Genomic DNA, 23,285 nt, shown 5'->3' with positions numbered 1-23,285 from the left:
GGGGCTTGCAACAACACGGATTTATTATCTTACAGTTTTGGAGGGCAGAAGTCCTAAAATCAAGGTGCTGGCAGGGCTGTGCTCCTTCTGGAGGCTCTAAGGGAGAATCTGTTTCCTTGCCTTTACTAGCTTTTAGAGGCTTCCCTCATTCCTTGGCTTGTGGCCCCTTCCTCCATCTTCAAGGCCAATAACATAGGTTCTCTCTCTCAATCCTGCAGTCCATTATCACTGCTCCTCTCTGACCCTCCTGCCTCCCTGTCCCCTTATAAGAATTTTTGTGATTACACTGGGCCTACCCAGATAACTCAGGGTAATCTCTTTATCTCAAGATCCTTAACTTAATCATACCTGTAAAGTGCTGTTTGCCATGTAAGGTAACATGTTCACCGCTTCTGAGGATGAGGATGTGGACGTCTTTGGGGGGCATTATTCTACCCCACTTGCCAAGTGAAATGGGAACATTCTTTCTTTCTGGGCAAATTCAGCACCATTTCTTTGGGAGACAGTAGAGCACGTGGGCCCTGAGATAAACGGCAGATTTGCACCCTGCCCTACCCTCTCTTCCTACTTGTATTACGTTAGGCACATCACCTGGCCTCTTTGTGTCTAATTTCCTCATCTCTAAGATAGGCAAATAATGTAGTACAACTTCATTTCATTGTTATAAGTCATGAATAGTGCTGGGGTGATAAAACATGTCACCTGGTGAATCATAAGCACCCAAAATAAATGGAAGAGGCAATTATAACTAGGATGCCATATAGCATAATAGTTATAAACTTAGAGGACCTTCGTTCAAATCGCAATGCCACCACTTATGAACTAATTGGCTAGTTGTTTTAGGCAACTGAGTCTCAGTTTTCTCATTTGTAAAATGAAATAAAACTATTACCATCTTAACACATAGGATTCTTGTGAGGATGAAATAACAGCGTGGTACACACAAGTCACCCAGAACATAGTGGGTAGTTTTGTTATAGTTATTACCACCATCGTCACTGCTTGTCTACTCTGGGGGTGATGGAGAGTCTTAGTGGGCTGCCTCTGGCCTCGGCAGAACAAGGACAGGACAGGGCAGCTTGCTGAATCCAAGGCACTGAGAAATCCCTTTGCAGTGCTCCATCTTTGAGAGGACCAGAGCCTGGTTGGGCTCAGCCTTGGGGTGTCTGGTTTCCAGGCGTCTCCCTGCGGCAGAGCTGTCAGAGCTTACAGCAGCAGCTGGTTCTTTGAATGAAGAGTTCTCCAGAAGCTCTCAGAACAGAAGAGGGGTTTGGAGATGGTGAACAGGGAGGTGGGGAGGCTGGAGGCAAGATTCCCTGAGAACGCAGAGCTAGTTCCTAGATGGCGTGGTCACCAGGGAAGGTGCAGAGCTCTGGTTTCAACCATATTATTACTTTTTAATTTTGCTGCAAAGCTCTGTTCCAGTGAAGGCTTGGGCAGCTGCCCAGTATGCAAAACATTTAAAAGCACAACTGCTCAGGTTGAAACCAGGGGTGGGGGAGGGGGGAACTCAGGCCTCATTTACACTCCAACAGGGGCCTCTTGGGTGGGGGGGCGGGGGTGGGGGTGGGGGTGAGGGGGGCAGGCAGTCTGAGGAAAAAACTAGCAAGGTGGCAAAAACAGAGGCCTTGAAGTCAGACAGACCCAGGATTTGCATCCCTGCCTGTGCCACTCCTTGCCTGTGTGAGCTTCAGGGCTTTCCTTCACATGTCTGAATCTCAGTCTCAACAACTGAAAATGGGACAATAATAGCACCCACCTCGTAGTTATGAAGACTGGAAGTAGCAACTGTAAGATGCTTAATACAGGTGGTAGGTGTCTAGACATTTAGCAGGTTGTGGCTTTTTTCATTCCCTAAGGGCGATCTGAGTTCATGACAGACCCTCCCAGAACACGTGCCTAATGCCAGGGAAGCTGTGAGGTACGGGTAGATTCCTTGGGACTGGGAGCCAAAAGGCCTGGAACTAATCGGATTCTGATTCCACTACCAGCATCCTGTGTGGGCTTCTTGAATCACTCTTCAGGTGTTTATTGAGGGCCTACCATATACCTGACACTATTCTAGACACTGGAACACAGGACCTGGCATCTGAAAAGCCTGAGTTCCAGACTCAACTCTGCCACTTTCTAGCTCTTTGGCTATGGGCAAGTCACTGTCCCTCTCTGGTCCCCAGTTTCTCCATGTGTACAGTGAGGGCATTGAACCTATGTCAGAGGATCTTCCTAGAAAAGATTCAATGAAGTCCTGCCAAAAAATTGTAGAATGCATTTGAACTTGACTCTGAGAGAGACATGCTGAAGCATGGGCTTTGGAATCATACAACCCTGGGTTTCAATCCTGTGTCTGCCACTTACTGTATAAACTTATGCAAGATAATTAATTTCTTGAGTCTCAGTTTCCTCATCTGTAAAGTGGAGATAATCATAGTTTCCTCAAAAGGTCATGGTGAGGATTCAAGGACATGACACATGTAAAGTTTCTAGCAGAAGGGCTGGTGTGTAGTTGATTCTCGATAAATGATAGCTGCCATCATCATCACTACCACCAGCATCACCACCACCATCACCACAAGACCATCACCACCACCATCATCATGATCATCTATAAAGTGAAGCTCTAAATGGTCTCTAAGATCCTGACATTTTAAGTCCTAGTTTTCAAGGTGGGGAGGGAGATTAAGTGACAAATGTGGTGGCTCACCCTGGGCCATCTAAGTGGGACCGTTTAGAGGAGGGTCCCCAGTAAAGAGGGTTCTTATTTACTTTGCAGAGAAGTTCTAAACAGATCTTCGCCTATTTGAGATTTCCTGCCCTTTCCTCACAATAAACAGGAATAAGACCCTTGAGATCTGGAACATGGAAGCCATGGGAATCAATTTCTCTTTATATATTTCTCCTTTTAATGATTTTATTTTCTTGTCCATATAGTGGTTTCACTTCAGAAGATGAATCTGGGTCTTTTGGGGATAGGTCTTTGGCCATGGCTCAATTGTCAGATTTGGACCTTCTGTAATCTCCCAACTTCATCCCACTCAAACCATAAACTGAAAGGTGAGGCTGGCACATACCATTCTGGATTGGCTGTCAATTCCTTTCTCCTTTTGTCAAGACATTTGAATCACAGGACAGGTTATGGATCATGGGATTATACCAACCCACAACTTGGGTGTTCTTATTGTTGCTTTTCAACTTCTTGCTTCCTGTCTTTCGGAAAATCAGATAGTCATATGCTCATTTTGCAGATAAGACTTGGAGACGTTCAGTGACTTTCCAAGGTTGTATGGGGGCTAGACTTGGTTCCAGAAACCTGTCAAGTGCTATTTCAACTAAGCAATTCTGCCCCAGAGAAATTTCCATTTCCTAAGCCTCATCTTCCTGCTCTGAATTCTGAGGCATCCGAGGTATAGGTCAGAAATCTGCAGCAATGTGGGTGAAGACAGGTCAACTGGGCTGATTTGTGGGGTGGGGGGCTTTGAGGCTCCCGCACTGGGGTCAAACTCTTTTCTGAGCAGAGATGAGCAGTGAAGGTCTGGGGGCGTGTGTGGGAAAGGGGCTGTGAAGTTACAGCTTCTTTGCTCCGAGAGTGAGCGACAAGATTAGAACAAGTGTGTGGTAGGTAGGCTGTCACTGACTTCACTGTGTGATGTTGAGAAGTCCTGTTCCCCCACCTCCCCTGGACTCTCCCCCTTTTCTGCTCTTACCATCCAATAACTTGACTTCGCAGCCTAAGGGTTCGCTTCCCGCCCATCCCATCCGCCGCCGCGTTTTAGCGCTGTCCGCGGTGCTGATCTCCAATCTCCTGATTGCCGTTTCGACCAGCTAGGATCTCTGGTGCGCCCAGTCTCTCCTCGCGGCCTCCTACCTCTCTTTCTCCAGGCACCTCACACTTAAATCACGGGTGGAAGGCAGGCTCGGTTCCCCTTGCGCCTGGAAGCTGCTGCCCCCTCCCTTGCTCACACCGGGTTTTGCAGCAGTGGCGGCAGCTGCCACTGATTCCGGCACTGGGGAAGCAATTGATACGTCTACTGCCAGCAGCGCGGAGTCGTCTACGCGGACGACAGAGAGAAAGAGGAAGAGAGAGAGAAAGAGAGAGGAGAGAGAGAGAGAGAGATTGATTCACAGAGCAAAAACCTTCATCCATGTGGAGGGCAGTCTGAGGGAGCCACTGTGTGCCTTGTCCACTGAGTGGTCTGAGTTTTCTCCTCTTCTGGCAGTGGTATTTCTTTTCATCATGGACCTGCATGATTTAGGGGTAGTTGGTGGTGTGTGTGTGTGTGTGTGTGTGCAGTTGCTTCGATTTTATTTTGGGAAGAGTAGGAGAGTCAAATGAACAATTTTCTTTCAGGCATCTCCACTGAGCTTTCAAACCAAGTCATCCGGAGTTAGCATTTTCCCACCCGGCAGGGAAGAGAGGAGTTGGCAAGAATTTGGCTCACCCATTCCCCCTGCAATCCTCTGGTGTCGCGGTAAGTGATATTCTTCTCAACTGTGCAAATGGGCTAGGGGTATTGGAATCCCATTTGCGAGGAGATGTGTACATGAGCTTGTGGGATAGAGGGCTGGTGGGAGGGGAGGGGTGTTGAGGAATGACCACGTTTGTTTCCCCACATTCTGCAGTGTTTGATCTCTTAAGCAACACCCCAAAGCCAAATGAGATTTCTGCTCACTGCCCAGGGTGGAGGTAAAATATGCTAATGTTTTAAGTAATGCGATCAAAATTGTGGCTTCTGCCCAATTTGTCCTCTCCCTTGCAGCAGAAGCTGTTGGAAGTAGCCGGCAGTTCTCTGAGTGAATTAACCCTTTGTGGGGCTGGCCAGCCTGGCATGGGGGGATCACTGGGTGTTCTGATCTAGTGGGTGGGCACTTTGACTCTGGATGGGACACGGTCACCTAAGGCTGAAGGGTTCACCCTTGCCTAGGGTAACCTAGGCATACCAAGTGAGTCTTGCATAGGACTGGGCTCAGAGAGTACCATCTTCCAGGGACAGCTGAATAATTTAATTGTGGTGGTTTTTTTTTTTTTTTTGCAAGCTTGGCTGTTCTAAGCTTCCTGAAATGAGAGAACTGGGAGACATGAAAGGACCACATTTTGCTTGGAATGAGTGGTCAGGCAGGCCAGAGGGGAGCAGTCAGCTGTCTGCTGAGCAGACAGTGTTTTATTTTCACAGGTGGTATAACCTGTAAGTGATTGTATAGAGGGTGCACCAGCCCAGGGGACTTTATCCTTGAGTCTGTCTCAGAGTAGGGAAAGAAGGGAACAATGTTTGTTCAGATTCTGGGGAAGGGCTCCAGGCTCCAGGCTCCAGCTTCAGACCTGTTCCAGGGTAGACCATACCCTGCTCTAGTTTCTTTATTCTGATGGAATAAGCCTCACCAACCTGTTAGTGAGTGGGAAGGGGAGGTCCCTTGTAACTGAGTCCAAAACTCACATTTAATTTTAAATGCCTTTGCTGCTAATTTGTGACCCATCAAAAGGGGATTTTCTTTGCTTCCTGCTTTGATTACATCTATCTTTCTGGAAATGAATGTCCTTATTTTTAGCATCTTCACTATTAGCTCATGGGCCACTTCAGTGTTCTGCACCCCCAAGGATTTCCTCTTTCAGTTCTTGGTCTTGGAGGTGGGAGGAATAAAATATCAGCCCCAGAGACTGGCAAGCGTAAGCAGAGTCCACTCAGTCATTTTCTCCAGCCCCAGAGCCAAGTGGGGACACCAAAATCCCGGGGCATATGACTGCTCAGGAAAGATATGTGAGGCAGAGGGGGAGGGATGCTTGGTGGTTAGTACCAAAGATTTGGTCCTCAAAATCCTAGGTTTTCCTTGTTGGGTGACCTTGAGGAGGAAGTTGCCTTAGTTTCCTCCCTGGGAAGCCTAAGTGTGAATGATGAATGTGGGGAAATTTGGTTCAAATAAGGAGCCACGGATCTGTCCATGGGTGATATTTAAAATATTGAACTTTCCATTAACTGGTCAGACTGGACCATGGCTGGGGCCCTGGAGTGGGGGATCTTAGGGGTCCCCTGCTGTGCTGAGTGTTAACTCTTTAATTGCTGTATTATGGGGAGGTTTTAGGGGGATGGGGGAGTATCAAGGGAACCACAGGGGCCTCAGTGCAATATAACCATACAGTACAGGGGTATTAATATATATATATAATATATTATAGAAGAATATTATATATTATATATTAGAATGTGAATATATATCTAATATTCTAATATATAATGTGTAGAATATATATGAATATATAGAGTATATAATATGTAAAATTTATATGGTTTTATATATCTCTCTATATATAAGTATAGTTGACTTTCAGTGCTGTGTTAGTTTCAGGTGTACAGCAAAGTGATTCAGTTATACATATATATTATAACAACTGGTTCAGCCACGCAGTGCATGCCAGCCCACCTGAGGTAGCTGGGACTGGGCTGTCCACACGTGGGTGTTTTTGAACATCTATTTGCTGCCTCCCAGCCTTACTTCCTTGAGGGTGGTTAATATCCAAGAGGCTGCCCTCCCTCCTCCCTCATTACATTTGAATTGGTGCATTATGGTGCACCAGGGAAAGGGAAACAGAATCTTCTGGAAAGAGCCTTGGACTTGGATCAGGAGCCCTGGGTTCCAGCCCCAGCTCTGCCTCCCCTTTCTGGGCCTCACTTTCTCCATCTTTGCAATGAGGTAGTTGGTCTATGTGACCCCAAGGCCCCTTCCAGCTCCGAGGTTCTATGACTATGTGATGAGTGTGCATGTGTGTGCACACACTCAATGCTTCTAGGAATGGTTAGCACTGTGTTTGGGAATTTATCTTATGTGTTGAGGAGGTTTTGTTTGGGTGAATCAGGATGGGGATCGACCCTTTGAGAACTTTGCTAGGTTCCTAGAATCCTGTGCCCATCTGGAGAGGGATCTTCTTTGTTTATGGCTTCAGCTGCATAGACATCCAGGTTTGGCAGCACTTGAAGGCCCTATAGAGATTTATCCCAGGGAGACACCAAGGACCCCTTTGAGAACCTTCACTCTGAAAAGATGCATATACCCTGTAGCCCACCTGAGCACCTCAAGTTCGGAACCTCTGATCTAATCTGACCCTTCACGGGCCCCAAAGAGGGAAAGCAACTTGCCCAAGACCACACCGTAAGTCATGCACAGCAACATAAAAGACAAGGCATTACGCTTTCATTCCTGGCTCCAGCAGCCCCCACTACCCCCACCCAGCCAGGGTGCAGGGGGAGGACTTTCAGCAGCTCTTCTCCATCCTGTGCTGGTAGTCAGGAAGCATAACCGTGGAGACAAATGTGGACATTTCCTTTCTCACTGGTGGGAGGGAGGCAGCGGCCAGAGATTCTGCAGCCCAAAACGGTGGCCTGGGAAGTCAGTCTCCCCAGCTTGCTCTGCCTTTTCTCTTTTCTTGCTGCCTGTACACATCCTGGCTGCCTGTCTAAGGCTGTGGGTCTGGTTAGGGTGGTTTATTTGTAGGCTGTGGTATTTACTTTTATTTAACCCTCTCTTTCTTTCTCTCTCTCTCTGTGGGTCATAGAGAGTTTGTGACTTTCTAACAAAAACCACCATGACATATGGACCTGTCTTCTGTTCTTTATCGCCTTCAAGAGGGGAGCTGATCATGAAGGCAGACAAATTGGAGTTGATGTAAAAGTGATGAGAAGCGAACAGCATGGTTTATTTCTGTTAAGCACTGTGGCTGTAACCTGGGATAAAAATAAATCTGGGACCCAGTAGTGGTGGGCTGGAGCCGATGAGCTTAAATTATTCAGCTGCCACCCAGGATGGAGATCCTTGATGTGCTGGGAGAGTGAAGGAGGCACCACAGAAATAGCCCTCTCTCCTTGCTGTTCCCCACCCCTGTCTGCTTCATTAACCAGCCTTTTTAGCCTCCAGGGGCTGCAGTGTGGGTCCCTGGTAGCAGCCAGACCTGAGTTTGAATCCTGGCTCCAATGTTTCCTTGCTGTGTGACTTCAGGCAAGACCCTAAACCTCTCTGAGCCTCATTTTCCTCAGGTGCAGTGTGGTGGTGAAGAGTGTGGGCTCTGGAAATAGATCTCTTGGGTTTAGATCCTGGTTCTAACACTTTCTAGTTATGTCATATCATCTCTCTGAGCTTCAGTTTCTCCATCATTAAAGTAAGGATAGTAAAGGAACTGTGAGAATTTTGAGTTAATGTTTGCAGTGTGCTTAGTACTGAGCCTGGCAAGGAGTAAGTGTCCAACAAATGTGAGTGATGGGGATGCTGTTGGTGATGGTAACAGTGAAATCACCCCGACCAAAGTAAGACTGGGCCAGGATAGAGGAAGGTGAATCCTTTGTGCCAGGCATACAGCTCTGGGACCCAGGAGAAAGAGGATGTGGCTTGGAGACAGTAGACTTCCAGTCCCACTTATTCTGTATGTGGTCTTTGTGCAGTTGCTGAGGGTCCCCAGACCTCAGTTTATTCACCCATGAAATGGGCATAATGACCTCCTTTCTTTAAGCCTGTGAGGCCCTGAGGAAACAGGGCAGTTGTGAGTGTGGTGGGTAGGCCCTGGAGGAAGGAGTTCAGGAGGAGAAGCCCTCCTGACTACTCTGAGTCTTTCGTTCCTCCAAATCCTTGGGAGGCTTTTGCTGAATCATCTCAACTCACCAGCTCGGAGCCCGAGGATTTTTCCTAGGAGACCTGAGCTTTCCCTCCCTTCCCTGCTATGGTGCTTTCCCTGCCACGATACTCCTGCATACGGCTCCTGAGATGCTACAAGGCGAGATCCTTGCAGGCCAAGGCTGTGCCATCTTCCTTTTTGGAGTCAGATTTAGCACACAGCAAATGCTCAGCAATGACTTGCATGAATGAATGAATGAATGAAACCTCGATTGACTAGTGAACTGGTCAGTTTGGGGAGGTGCCTTTTGCCTATGGTCCAGCAAGAGAGCTGCATACAGTAGGTGCTTAGTTACTGTTTGTTGATTATGATGAGTCATTGGTGAAGAGTTTAAAAGGGCTTGGCTTTCATCTCAGATCTGCTACAGGCAAAGGACTGGCCTCTCTCTCCTCTTGTCAAGAGTGTTAATTGACATTTATTCATGTGTCATACATTTATGGAGTACTTACAGTGTGCCTGGTACCATGGTGGACATTGGCAAAAAATAGTGACAAAGACATAATCCCTTTGGGACTTAGATAATGTAAGCAGCTGCCTACAAAATGTGATCTTTTGCGGGGTTGGTACAAAGAGGGCTTCCTCTGTCACCCTAAAACACTCAGCTCACTGATATGTGAATTTCCATCATTAAAGTTTCATCCTTTGTCTTTAGGCTTTGCTCTTGGATAAAGATGCTTTTGGGTGGAATAATGCATCCAGCCTTATTAGTCATTTACACTTCAGTGAAGAGGAGTTGTAAAATCCTCTCCGAAAAGTGAAGGGAGTGCTTTTTGGGAATGGGGAGTGGAGTTTGCACGTACTAAGTTTGAGGTTTCACCTGAGAGGGCAAAAGGCAAAGAAAGACAAACACTGCTGGATTCACATTCTGCTGTAAAAAGCTCTCAATGCTCAAGACTGATTTGCCTGAATTGGGTGATTCATCTAACTCAGTGGTTCTCAGACTGTGGTCCTGGCCACCTTCCCCCCCACCGCCCCAGCGGTATCGGCATCACCTGAGAACTTGTTAGAAAGGCAAATTCTTGGGTTATATTCTGGACCTGTCCCATCAGAAACTCTGAGTACAGGGCCCTGGGATCTGTGCTATAAAGGAGTTTTTGAAATGCAAAACACTATTACAGGTGTTAGTTATAACAGCTCTGGGTGTGTTGTGAGCTTCAGAATTTTTGCCAAGGTCCCCCACCCTCATCATCCCCCGAGGGGCTGAGGTCTGTTGCTTCCTCAGCACACATCATTTACTTTTTGCTACTGGATCCCTCTGTTTCACACGGGAGCACGAGCTGGACCTACCAGGGTTGACCCCATTCCCTGCTAACCTGAGTGCTCCAGGGGGCTGCTTCTTTCTCAGGCAGCACCCAGGGATTCAGGTTGTAGGATGGCTCATTGTCAAGGCGTCAAGGGTCAGCCCTCCAGCCTGGCCAGGGAACAGACCTGGTTCCTCTTAGCCCAACACAGCTTCCCATTTGGGCCAGGGGAATGTGGGACACCACTGTGCAGTGCCGAGGCACCAGACTGCCATATGCAATGCCACTGTGGTTTCTTCGAAGTAATTGTCTTGCTGTCATTAGTTTTAATGACATATAATGCACGCTTAAATCTCATTGCAATGGAGCTGTGTCAGACTCTGTCTTAGGAATCCAGCTAGTGAGCAAGATAACATGCCTCAAGAAGCTGGGGTTTTGCCCACCCCTCTGCAATTAATCAACAAGAGGAAATTCATATGACAGCATCATTATGATGTTTGGTTTGTGAAGGATTTATTTGCAGAGTGGAAGAAAAAAAAATTTCTCCACATCTCTTAATATAATCTGAGTTCATTCAGCTGCCTTTTTCTTTCTCCTCTCTCTCTCTCTCTGTCTCTCTCCCTTCCTCCCTCCCTCCCTCCCTCCCTTCCTTCCTTCCTTCCTCTCTCTCTCTCCCTTTCTCTCCTTTCTTTCCTCTTGTAATGCATCTACACCATGACAAGCAGCAACTTGTGAATGGAAGCAGCTTTCAGTAGAGAATAGATTCGGTAAGCAGGTTTGGTGCCAGCCATTGATGATGAGGCTGCATTCCGGGGCTGCTGAGAAGAGAGATGATTTCTTGAGGTTTGTTGGGAGGCCCTCCATGCGAGATGCTGCCAAAAGGCATCTGTGTGGTCCATTCTGCCCCATAGCCTGTGCCTGCCCCCGTCCCCTCCTGCTCTACCTGTCAGGTTTTCCTCTGTCACCATAGCACTGTGTCTCTAAGTCTGTCTCTGTCTCTTTCTCTCTCCCCTTTTCACACCCCCAACCCATCCCCTTCCCCATCTTTCCCATCCTTTAAAAATTCCCTTTCTTTCTTCCTGTGGTTCATCTTTCCTCCCCTTTTTTCCCCCTCATCTGACCTCTCCTGTCTCCCTTCCACTGGCATTTTCTCCCAATCTCTTTTTATCTTCCTGTCCTAACCGCTGCCCTTCCCCATCCCATCTTTAGTCTTGTCCATGCAGATATACCAAAGTGGCTTGGGAAAGGAATGCATTTGTGAGTCCCAAGACCCCAAGTCAGGCCTCCAAGTAGGATGACCAGCTGTCCCAGTTAGCCTGGGACTGAAGGGATTCTTGGCAGGCAGGACTTTCTGTGTTCAAACTGTGGGAGAGGCTCAGGCAAACCAGGACGAGGTGGTCATCTTACTGCTAAATCAAATGCTTGGGATTTTGTGGAGCTTTCAAAAGGCCAGAGATGTGGCTTTCTGGGCAAATTGCCTGCCCTCCTGCTCTGGGGAGGGACACAGTGGTCTCCAAAGCCCTTCCCAGCCTTGGTGTGCTCTGCATGGCTCTGGGGCCTGAAGACTACCTGGGCATGCAGAGGCCAGTTGTCAGTCAAGGGCACAGGGCTGACTCCTTCCTCCTTCCCCCGACAAGACTGACCACCCAGTCAGTTATGCACTCCTTAGTCACAAGAGGGGATCCGGTGAGAGACTGTAGGTGGTTCTATGACAGAGATTCACAAACTTAAGCCTGTGTCAGAATCCCTTGGAGGGCTGTTAAAACAGAGTTTCTGATTCAGTGAGTGGGGCCCAAGAATTTGCATGTCTAACACATCACTCCCAGGTGATATGGATTCTGCTGCTCCAGGAACCCCACTTTGAGAACCACTGCTTTCTGCAAACTCATTCCCTTTCATTTATTTACTCCTTCATTCATTCATTCTCAAATATTTATTGTATACTACCATGTGCCAGGCACCGGGGACTCAGCAGTGAATGAGACAGAGCTCCCTGCCTTCCTAGAGCTTACAGTCTAGTGGGGAACAAAGGCAATAAACAAGGGAAACACACAAATAAGATGGTTTTAGACCATGTTAAGTGCTATGAAGGAAATGGTATGACATGATCGAGAGTGATAAATAGTGGGTGGGGGAAGAGAGATAATTTAGTTATTACAATTTAGTTATGAAAAGGATGGCCAGGGGAGATGGTAACATTTGGATTGAGAGCTGAGTTTCTAGAAGGAGCCAGAAGGATCCAGGCTGGAGGAACAGCAAGTGCAAAGGCAGAGACAACTGTGGTGTCTTGAGGGAACAGCAAGAAGGCCAGTGTAGTGGGATGAGGGGAAAGTGAGGGGGATGAGGTCGGAGGGCCCTGGGGACTGCAGGACCTGCCAGGGTAGACAAGGAGTCTGGATTTTATTTCACTGGGAAGGGGGCTTTAATTGGGAGAGTGACATGACCTAATTTACAATTTTGGTAATGATCACTTCGGTTTCTGAGTGGAGAAAGGACTGCAGGAGGCGGGGTGGAAGCCAGGAGACCGGTGATGGGGAGCAACGATGGCGCCTGGGCCAAGTGGTAGAAGAAAGACGGTGGTAAGATCTGGGGTGGTGCGGGGCTTCGGCAGTAGCTCAGTCAGGTCAGATATGGGGGAGAGGGAGGAACCAGGGCCCACACCAGGGGATGGGACCCTTCTTGGCAGTGGTTCAGCGGTTGTGATTCTGGGGATGTGGAGAGGGGCCAGTGGGTTAAGAGGCAAGACCAACAGGGTGTTCAGAGGGAGGGGCCTTTCAGGGAGGTCTGCAAATGCCCTTCCCACCCGGTTAATGTGCACCATCCTCCCCTCCCCAGAGGAAAAGGCAGCGACAAAGCCTAAATCCAACAGAATGTGACAAAATGCTGGAAAAAGCAGGCGGTTAAAATTGTGCCCTCAGCATCCTTCCTGGTCAGGCCCCAGCAGCTGGGGCTGTGAGTGCTTTCAGGTGGGTGCTCCAAGTCACAGAACACCTGGCTACCGGCAGGTGGCTGATTCCCATGGGGAGCTGGGAGCCCCAGGGTAAACATACAGGGTTCTGTAGGCTACTTCTCATGCTTTGGGGGAAGTTGGGTACCTCCCTCTCCCTCGGCTTCTGTCCTCACCCCACTGCATGTGCCATGAGCAAACCTCTGGGCTCTTTGTTCTTCAGCACCACCAGTTGGTTGGCTCAAGCCAGGGGTGTGTGTGTACCAGGCATTTGTAAAACCTGACTTGCTTGTGGGATACCCCAGCAGTAAGGGGCTCAGCAATGAGAGCTAAGACGCCTTGGGTTCAAATCTGCACTTCATCCCTTTCTAACTGTACAGACTTGGCCAGTTACCAAAGCTCCCAGTACCTCAGGGTTTTTTTCCAACTATAAAATGGGGATGCTGTTAACAACAACATGTATTTTATAGGGTTCTCATAAGGATCAAATTGGTTCATATGGGCAGAGATCCCAGGACCCTATCGTCACCATTGTTGTTATTTCATAGTAGCCAACACAAACTCGTTCTAAGATCTTTGGATCTTCCTAGTTCAGGAAGGCTCTTGGAGATCACTTGCTTATGCTAGTGGTTTCCAAACATGGATCTGGCCTGTTATAAAGTTCCCACTGGCCTTGATGAAAGAAGGAAAATTAGGCCTTTAAAGATAGGCAAAATATTGCCAACTAAATTTTCCTAGAACGGATTTTCCTTTAGTCTGACATTGTCTTTTCTGCTCATTTAATGTTAAAATATGTTCTTTAAAAATGAAACATTGGCAATAGTTGATGGTAGTTTCTTTCTTTAAAAAAATATTTTAGTGCCCTTCCTTGGAAAGTACCAACAACAACAAAAGTTGACAACCCTAGGGAGGGCTCCCCTAAAATTTGGAAGAGAATTTTACTCACTTGAGAAATCCAAATGTCTGGGAGCTAATTTTGCCTAGTCATTAACTTCAGGGGTTCTCACATTTTACCGTATTCAAGAATCTCCTGGGGTATTTTTTTTAATTCTCAAGGCCCATCCCTAGAAATTCTGATTCAGAAGATTTGGGGTTGTACCCAGGAACCTGCAGGGTAAAGAGTTTCCTGACCGATTTGGTTGCAGCCGGTCCATGGGTCATTCTGGGAGGAACGCTGCTCTTTCCCGTGGGTGAATCCTCTTCATCACTCCTAGGCCAGTGGGCTTGAATGCCTCCATGGTGGTTGGCTCAGCACCTACAAAGTCATTCCACACATTGCTGGACAGGTCTGATCAGCATGATTGTCCTTCCTGGTGTTGACTTCCATCTGACTCCTCTCGCTGCTGATCATTTAACCTACTGGAGCCAAACTGAAGAAGTAAAAATCCTAAGACAGAACATGATCCGTAAGAGTTAAGTGCACATTCGGAGGTGATTGCATGAAGCTATAAATCTGAGTTCGTTTTTGTTAGGGGGATAATTCAGAAAAGAATGTCTAGTCTCCTCTGCATTGAAGTTAGGGGTCCCCTCAGTCAACATAAAATCATTTATTCATTCAACATACAATCATCACTATTCAGCTGATAGATATTTATTGACTATCTACTGCCATGTAGGTCAGATGGCCCCAAATACAAGGTTGACCTTCAATTTCCACATTTTCCCAGTAAAATCAGTCCCTCCTAACTAGCACAAAATGGTTAGCCAGACTTTAAAAAATAATCTGTTAGGAGCTGAAAGAAAGAAAACAAAACCTATTAGGGATGTAGATGAAATGGTCAAATGTCCATTTATAGTATTTGATTCATCAATCATATTATACAAACATACTTAAAATCACATATTATATAAAATAATTAATCCATAAAAACTATTTTTTCTGCCACTGACACATATTTTAAAAATAATCAACAAACCAGAAAAGTAAGGAAAGTTTTATAACTTTAACAAAAGTCATCTACTACAAAAACCTTTTGTTGAAGAATGGGAAAAGGAAGAGATACCATTTGGAGCCTGATGGATGAAAAGTTTAGAAAGAATTTACATAAACTATTCCGTTATTCCAAAAAGTAAATTGAGAGAGATAATGAGAGACACTTGACAGTGTAAAAAAATATTTTAAGGACCTGGATAGAAGGTGGATTTCTGTTTTCTGAGGGATATTTGGTTGGGGGATCCTTACCTTCTATCTGGTCATTAGTAGTATTTGTCAGGCACTGTGCTCACTGTTGGGATATGGTAGAAAACAATTTAGAGTTGGTACCTTCCCTCAAGGAGGTAGACATAAATCAGTAATGATACAAATGGATGTATAATTAGAACCTGAGGCAAGGGTTCTAAAGAGAGGAACACAGGTCTCTGAGAGCATGTGACAAAGAAATCTGATGTAATCTGGGAGGGCTTCCCTGAGGAAGTGACATTTGACCTGGGAGCTGAAGGATGAATAGGAGTTAACCAAGCAAAAAGAGGAGAAAAGAACATTTATGGCAGTGAGGACAGCATGTGCCAAGGCCCTGAGGTGGTGGTATTCCAGGATCAAAGAAGGCCAGCATGGCTGGAGCACAGGTTTGGGGGGAGCGCAGTGTGAGATGAGGTTGATAGTACCTGCAGGGCCATGGTGTGGCAACTTGTCTTTATCCCAAGAGCAATGCGGTTTCACAAGCAAAAGGATGACCTGATCTGATCTGTTTTGAAAAGGGCTCCCTAGTTGCAGCACAGGATTCACAATCAGGGGAGGAAGAGGAAATACTCTAAACTGACCCAGAAGGAGTTTCATGTGTTGGCCAATCCACCTGCACCCCACCCTCTTTACAGCACTGACTCCCTAGAAAGGAGGATGACAGTGGGACCCCAACCAGGGAGAGATTATGTTCTGTAATTAACCATGGTGTAGTGTCCCTTCCTGAAAATGAGGGCGGTGAGAGTGGAGGGAGGAGGTAGGGATAGTTGCCAGTCTGCCTAGGTTTGAATCCCAGCTCTGCTGCTGTGTGACTGAGCAAGTTACTAAATCTCCCTGTACCTCAGTTTCCTCATCTGGAAAATGTGGATGACAATAACATCTACCTCCTGGGGTTGTCTTGGGAATTTAACAAGTCAATATATATAGTCTCTGCTTGGAACAGGCATGATAACATAATAACAAATAACAAATAACTAATAACATTAGTTATGTTTATTTGATGGTGGTGATGATGATGATGACGAAATCTCAGAGCTCAACATTCTAGAGAGGGTACGCTTAATCCTTTCCACTCTCTGCCCACTACCTCACTTCCTTTTGGACTTTACTTAAACATCACCTTCACAGTGAGGCCTTTTTGGATCATCTTGTTTAAAATTGCACCCGCCTCCAGAATTCTACTTCTTCCTTCTTTATTTTATTTTTCTCCCTAGCGCTTAGCACCATGTGACACATGATTTTACTTATTTATTTCATTTGTTGTCTATCTCCCCTCACTAGAATGTCAGTTCCACCAGCACAGGAATATTTGAGTGTTTTATTTATGACAGTAAGCTCAATACACTGTATCCCACAGTGTCGGCACACAGTAAGTGCTCAGTAAGTAGTATTTGTTAGATAAATGAGCACTGACAGTGTCAAGCTAATGCTCCTTGCCCTTGTTCGAAACCCGACCCACTCCCCAGGCTGCTCTAACTCATCCTATGGTTCATTAAACAGCAAAAGCAGTAAAAGAAAAAACAATCCCCATATCTTGAAAGGGGTGGGGGACAGTCAGGGAAGGCGTTGAGGCACCGGAGATTTTGGTGCTGGGGAAGAAAGTGAAGGTCTTTTATAAAACCAGCCCAGCAGCCTGATCTTTGTGACCTGATTAGTCGTATTAAGCCTTTGTCAACATCGACATTACCTCAGCCCTGGCTGTGGCCGTTGGTGGAGCAGCAGACTTATTCAATATTTAAGAAGACCTGCATTGCAGGAGAAGGGTTTGGGCCGTGTGTGGAAGAACAAGCAGCAAATGCTCAGTGACAGTCTCTTAAGTGGTGGATTATTTTTAAAAGGAGAGAAATAGGAGAAGAAAAAGCCCCAGAGTATTCAGCCTCCCCCCTGGCCTTCCTTGGTTTCTGGTAACATTTGCTCTGACCCAGGACAAAGAGAATGCTGTCAGCAGAAGAGAAACCATGGACCAGGAAATTTGGTCTCCTGGGTTCCGTTTTTCTAGCACTGCACACAGGGGTGGTCCCCAGAGTGTGTGTGGTCCCTAGACCAGCAGCATAACATCACCTGGAACTTAGAAATGCAACTTTTGGGGCTCTGTCCCAGCCTTCCTGAATCAGAAACTCGGGGGCTGGGAAGTGGGCGTTGGTCTCCTTTCCTGAGCCCTCCAGGTGACTCTGATGTACATTCAAGTTGAAGGTGCCCTGGCCGGAGGAAAGGGAGCCTGGAGAGAGTGTGGATCGGGGCACATGGTTCTAAGCTGGTGGTTGTCAGCCCCAGCTGCACATTATAATCACCAGGTGGACTTTTCAGAAAGTATGATGTGGGTACCCACCATGAGCATCTTCTTTAGTTGGTTTGGTTGGGATTCTGGAATTAGCATTATTAATTCCTCTCGTCCCCCACCATGATTCTAGGGTGCAGCCAGGGATATGACACTTTGTTCTAAGACAGTCCCTCTGTTTACTACTGATGTGCCTTTGGTGAGTCATCTTACCTTATGTGTCCTCATTTTTGGCATCTTTAAAGTGGGCCCTAAAACTCCCATCTTATGTGACTTGCAAGGAAATGGTGACGCTTAAGAGGGATGCTATTGTGAAATCTTTGCAGTGTGTTAAAGTGCTATGCAGATAGGACAGTTGATGAGGGTCTCCTGGGTTGTGTCAGTGCCTTTTGACAGTTCTTGACCATTTCCTTCTGGTTGCCCCATCAGCCCCCCTCATCATCTTGGGGATCTAGGGCCACAGAATGCTCACCCCCCGAGATTTTTAAAAGATCACTGAGGCTCCTCAGTATGGAGATTACTGTACCTGGGAGAGGAAGGGGCAGCACAAGGTGCAGAAGGCAGAAAAAACAAAAGGACATGAGTATAAGTTCAAACCTTACAGGCTGTGGTTGGCAATGAGGACTTTGTATTAGAATTATCATTATTCTGGAATGAGAGCTGCCAGTTACTGAGCATTTAATGTGGGCCAGCACCATGCTGGTAGCACTACGTGTCTGATTTCAACCAGTTCTTCCGTCGGTCCTGAGTAGAAGGTACAATGATAAGCCCTATTTTCTGGACAAGGAAAGCGAGGGGCCAAGGAACTTGCCCAAGGTCCCAGGATAGCAAGAGATAGAGCCAGGAGCAGCCCTAGTGAAGAGTCTAGATTTAAATACTTCATATCCAATGAGTCCCTAAACTGAACACAGGTTGGTTTCCTAGGAGAGGTGATTATTGAGGAGAGGTTCTGAAGATGTCCCCAGAAGCACCAGATGAAATGACAGTGGTAGGAGTTGAACATCACCTTCTTTCCTCTTGCCTCTAAATCCAGACCCTTAACACAATGCCTCCTGCTGGCTTCAGTTCTAAGTCACGAGAGCTTGGTTTTTCCCTCAGGGTTTCTCTGTCCCCAGGTCCCATGAAGGCTTGTTGGGGACACTGTCGTTTCCTTTCTTGATTTTCCTTGCAGCTTGGCCATGCAAAAACCAGACCAAAAACTCAGAAATAACTGCAAAGCTTTAACTCCTCTTTTAGAGAGAAATGACCTTCAAGTTTTCCTTTCTTTCCTGAAGAAGGAGCTGGAAATCAGGGCCAAGGGGACTCAATCCTCACTTGTCCTCAGCTTTGAAAGATGAGGACTGTCCTACTCCCTCAAATCAGCCCTCATCAGTGACCCATTTTATTGCAGAAACTGAGCTGGCAGCCTGGCTGGAGAGGAACCACTTGCAACTACCCCTGGCTCACTGCAAACCTTCCGCCTCTGAGCATGCTCTGCGGATGCTAGAGATTGAAAATGTACTTACAAACCCATTTGCTCCCAGCCCTGGTTTGTTATCTGATTAGGCTCCAGAAGGACTGTGTACTAGATGATTCCTGCAAGTTTTCCATCCTCAGTGAATCCCCAAGTCAACTTGTTCACTCTTGGCTGGTTTCCATTCTTCTGCTTCACCTCATTCTGCCCCAGAAGGGTGATGGTGTAGGAATGGGGTTTGAAATGCACCTTTGGTATTACATGGGAGAAATTGGCCAGGAAACAAGCCATAATGACAGTACTTTGTAGGTCCTTGGCACTTTTCCTCCCTAATTACCTCTTTGCATCAATTATCTTATTATCTGCCCTTTACCTCTACTGTACTTGAAAAATAAAATAGAAAACAGACCAAACTACTAAGCATTTGTCCCACTTAATAGTCCTTATCATAAGAGGAAAAGTGGAAATGTAAGAGTGCTTGCTGATTAGTCTAGTATTTTATATATATTTACATATAACACATATGTATGTATATATGATATATAACATCATTACATATTATGTATGTATTATTTTATATATACACATAACTGCATATATGTATGTATGTGTATGTATATATCAATATATACATATCTATACATATATAGGGGGAGAGAGAGAGAGTTGATGATCATTATTTGTAGTAGTTATGTTCTGTGAAGTCACCATGATCACTGAATTAGCAAATACTCAACCATTGCTCCCAGGGGAAATACAGGGTTAGGTTCCTGCAAGCTTCTGGTCACACTGCATCAACCAATCCATACATATCCATGTTTTATGTGTTTCTGTAAAAAAAAACTTATTTAATACTGATGGCAAACCTAACTCAAACTAATTCAAGTGATACAGAGGGACATCTACTGGCCAATGTAATCAAAGAGTCCAAATCACAGCTGAGGCGTGACTGGATCCTGTGGCTCTAGGACTGAGTTCTAACCATCTCTTAATTCTGCTTTCCTTTGGGTTAGCCTCACTATCAGGCAGGCTTTCTCCACCTGGTTGAACCTCACCAAGTCCAAGTTTGTATTTTCCCATCTTCAGCCCAGTAAGGAAAAAAACAGAGAATCTCCTTCCTAAGATATTCCAACAAAAGTTGCAGAATTGAGTCTAATTGTCTTGTATTGGGTAACTAATACAACTTTGAACCAGAAGAGGGGAATATGCTGATTGCCCATACCAGGGTCATGTGACTTGCCCCTTAGCTGGTAGTTGAGGTTGAGCCCCATCAGAACCCCATGGGTAAGATAGGAAAAGGATGGTTCACTAAAAGAAAATTGGAGTGTTGATAACAGGAGAAGTTCCATTCCTCCATGGAATTTTCAGTCTTGTGGATTATGATTTCTGTGAACTATGGGAGGCTAAGCCCTGAGTTTCTGAATTCCAAGTACATTAAAATTTCAGAGAAGAGAGGGCTCAGGTGACTGTAGAAGGCATTATGGGACGGTGAGGGTTGAACTGGGATTTGAGGTGTTAAGTGGAGGAGCACAAACATTTCAGGGAATGAAAACGGCTTCTCAACACCATACGATCCTGGTAGCTTCTGCTGCATGAACCTCAGGGAGAAAAGTGTGAGTCACATCATAAGGGGATGGTGGACCCCAACTTTTAGGAAGTGCATCAATTACTGGTTTCATCCCTACACACACACACACACACACACACACACACACAGAGAGAGAGAGAGAGAGAGAGACACACACACACACACACACACACACTTCCATATATTTACTAAAACAGGGGGAGTAAAGTACATGTGCTGCTGTCTATGGTCTTGAACCATAGCTTTGGCCGAATCTCTGCTGACATGTCCCCAACTTTTCTGAGGAATGAGGGCTTCTAGTTTGTTGCTGCTGTTGTTTTCTGTCTCCATGAAAAATATGTGCTGTTGACACTGCCTGTGTCAATCAGGATCCCAGCAGGAAACAGATGGCAATTCAAACTGTGTAATTTGAGGACAGTTTTTAAGAGGAACAAAACATGAGCAGGATTAAGGAAAACCAACCATGGTTAGTGAAGTACCCTGGGGCTAACAATAATGGGGAGCTGTTACCACCCCTAGTTCTGAAGGGGGAGATAAATAGAATTACCAGAATCATGTGAGAGCTGGAGATGTAGTTATAGGACAGGGCCTTCTGACCAGAGATGTGACCTTTGTCAAGGGAGGCAGCCAGCCCATGACAACACTGCAGAAAGGGAGCCCTGACCTCACTCTCCTACCTCCATCCAGTCTCCCCTAGTGCTCTCCATGGGAAAAATCAGAATGGAAGCCAGAGGACAAGGGAGTTGATTGAAGTAATATATACAAGCCAGCCTTCCACAGAATAGAAAAGGGTGGGTAGTAGATGTGGAGGGGCAAGCAGAGGATATGGCACACTACCAGTATCAATTAGTTATTGCTGCAAAACAAATCAGTCCCAAAGTTAGTGGATTAACACACAACCATTTATTTACTTGTAATTCTGCAATTTGGGCTAGAATCAGTTTGGTGGTACTTCTGTAGGTCTTGCCTGGGGTCACTCATGTGGCTACAGTCATCTGGAGGCTTGATAGCTGTATAGTACAAGATGGTCTCACTCACCTGTCTGTTGATTATCTGGGCTCTTAGCTGGGAGCCTTAGTTTTCTTCCATGTAAGTAGACTGGATTTCTAACATGGTGGTAGGAACACTCCAGAGGGTAAGTCCCAGTAGGCAAGCACTTATCAAGCCTCTGTTTGTGTCATATTGTTTGACTTCCCATTGGTGAAAGAAAGTCATATGCTAAACCCAGAGTTAATGTGGGAGACTACACAATGTGGAGGCATGTTCATTGAGGACATCATTTCAAAAGGCTACCGTGCTGCCCCAGTACAGATAGAATCATTGCCAATATTTTACATTTTTGCTGCTGGCTTCATATCCTTTTGCCAGCTCATGCAAGTTCCTGACTATTAAAAAAATGATTCCTGGAAAGTTGGATGTTGAGAGGGTGTGTGTGTCCATGTCTGCCCCTAGTGCAATATAGATGTTTCACTTACTAGATTGAGAAGAGAAACTAGACCAGCTTCAGATGTAGTTTTGATATAATGTCTCTTGAGAAGATCTTAAGTCAGGGACTGGGCAGTGGCTTATCTGGTGTAGCTTAAGGTAGGGTGTATACGTGTGTGGTGTGATACATGTATGGTGTATGTATATCTCTGACATCTGGGATTTGAATACTGGCTCATTGTTTGTGACTTTGGGCTAATACCTAACCTCTCTCTGCTTCAGTTTCCTGGTATAAAATGGGGCTAATGATTGAGCTGAGGATTAAGTTAGGTAATACTGTGTTAAGTACCAACATGTGGAAAGCACTTAGCACTGTGCCTGAAACAGCATGAAGGTTCTATATTTATTAAGGGCTCAGTGAAGAAGGATGGGGAGGAGGAAGAAGACGGTAGGGGGTGATTTAGAGTCAAGCAGGACTGTGTTTAAAGAAGCCCTACTTCTTACTGGTTCTGATTCAGTCTTGGGGAAAGCCAGTTAACCTTTATAAACGTCAATTTTTCTATCTGTAAAATGGACTCAGTGGTGTCTCTTTGCAAGTGTTGTATGAGCCAATATATGTAAATCACTTAGTGTGGTGCCTGGCACACAGTAGATGGTAAATGCCATTATAGCTGTTATTCTCAGCCTTTATATCCTGGAGATGTGACAAGGGTAACGTACTTCTCTCTATTTAATTCTGACCATGTACCAGACACTGTTCTAAGCACTTTACAAATATTAACTCATTTAATCCTTTAACATCCCTATGAAGTAGATACTATTATCACTATTATTATGAAGTTTTTCATATGAGGAAACTGAGGCACAGAGAGGTTTAGTAATTGTCCTAACATCCTACAGCTAGAAAGAGGCAGAGCTGTAATTTGAACTCTGGCCGCTCAGCACTTTTCAACCTCTGCACTCCCCTGCCTCCAGTGATGAGGGTCATAGCGCCCACCTGCCTGGTCATTGTGAAGACCAAGGGCTTTGTAAATTGCAGAGTGCTCCATCCATACTTAATGTTCTGATGGCTGTTTTCATGGGGACATAGGGAGAGGAACAGGAACTTTGACGTTCGTTCATGTTCTCCAGCCAACACTGACCAAGATTCATTTTTCTGCTGCTTCCCCCCACCTGGTGTCAGGAGGGCCTGGGAGGGAGAGAGGAAGAGATGGAACCAAGTCTTCAAGATTTATTGTTCATGGGAACTTTCTGATGTGGTCTCAGATTTCTTAGAATCCACATCCCAGGGAAGTAGCTATGGCTGGACTGTATGAGGCAAGAAGTATCCTTCCTGGCCAGAGACCCAGTAACCTATGTTATTTTGGAGGGTAGGGTTCTGCAAGAGCCCCTGGGTGACACCTAGTGAGGGTTTGCCTTGCACCAGAACTAGCCTTGATACTCTCTGCTACTGTATTTTCCACTCCAACCTCTCAACAACCCTACGAAGTAGCTGCTGTTACAGCCCCCATTTTACAGACAAGA

At 45.9% G+C, this 23,285-nt stretch overlaps 1 protein-coding gene across 3 annotated transcripts in view; it reads left to right on the top strand.

Annotated features, from left to right (window-relative positions):
* Positions 1 to 3,769: 3,769 nt before the first annotated feature.
* The window catches only part of RPH3A (rabphilin 3A), a 95,944-nt gene continuing 76,428 nt past the window's right edge, over positions 3,770 to 23,285 (top strand). Inside the window, exons 1-2 of one of the 3 annotated variants that reach the window (XM_036824092.1) lie at positions 3,770 to 3,831; positions 4,346 to 4,466. Coding sequence is in view for 1 of the 3 variants with exons in the window: in XM_036824090.1 (XP_036679985.1) it covers positions 12,435 to 12,470 (36 nt within the window). In the remaining 2 variants the exon portion in view is untranslated. The other 2 variants (XM_036824091.1, XM_036824090.1) reach the window with 2 other exon arrangements.

Source organism: Balaenoptera musculus, chromosome 14 (genome assembly GCF_009873245.2).
Source record: "Balaenoptera musculus isolate JJ_BM4_2016_0621 chromosome 14, mBalMus1.pri.v3, whole genome shotgun sequence".
NCBI classification, from domain to species: domain Eukaryota; kingdom Metazoa; phylum Chordata; class Mammalia; order Artiodactyla; family Balaenopteridae; genus Balaenoptera; species Balaenoptera musculus.
This window is presented reverse-complemented; position numbering and strand designations above follow the sequence as displayed.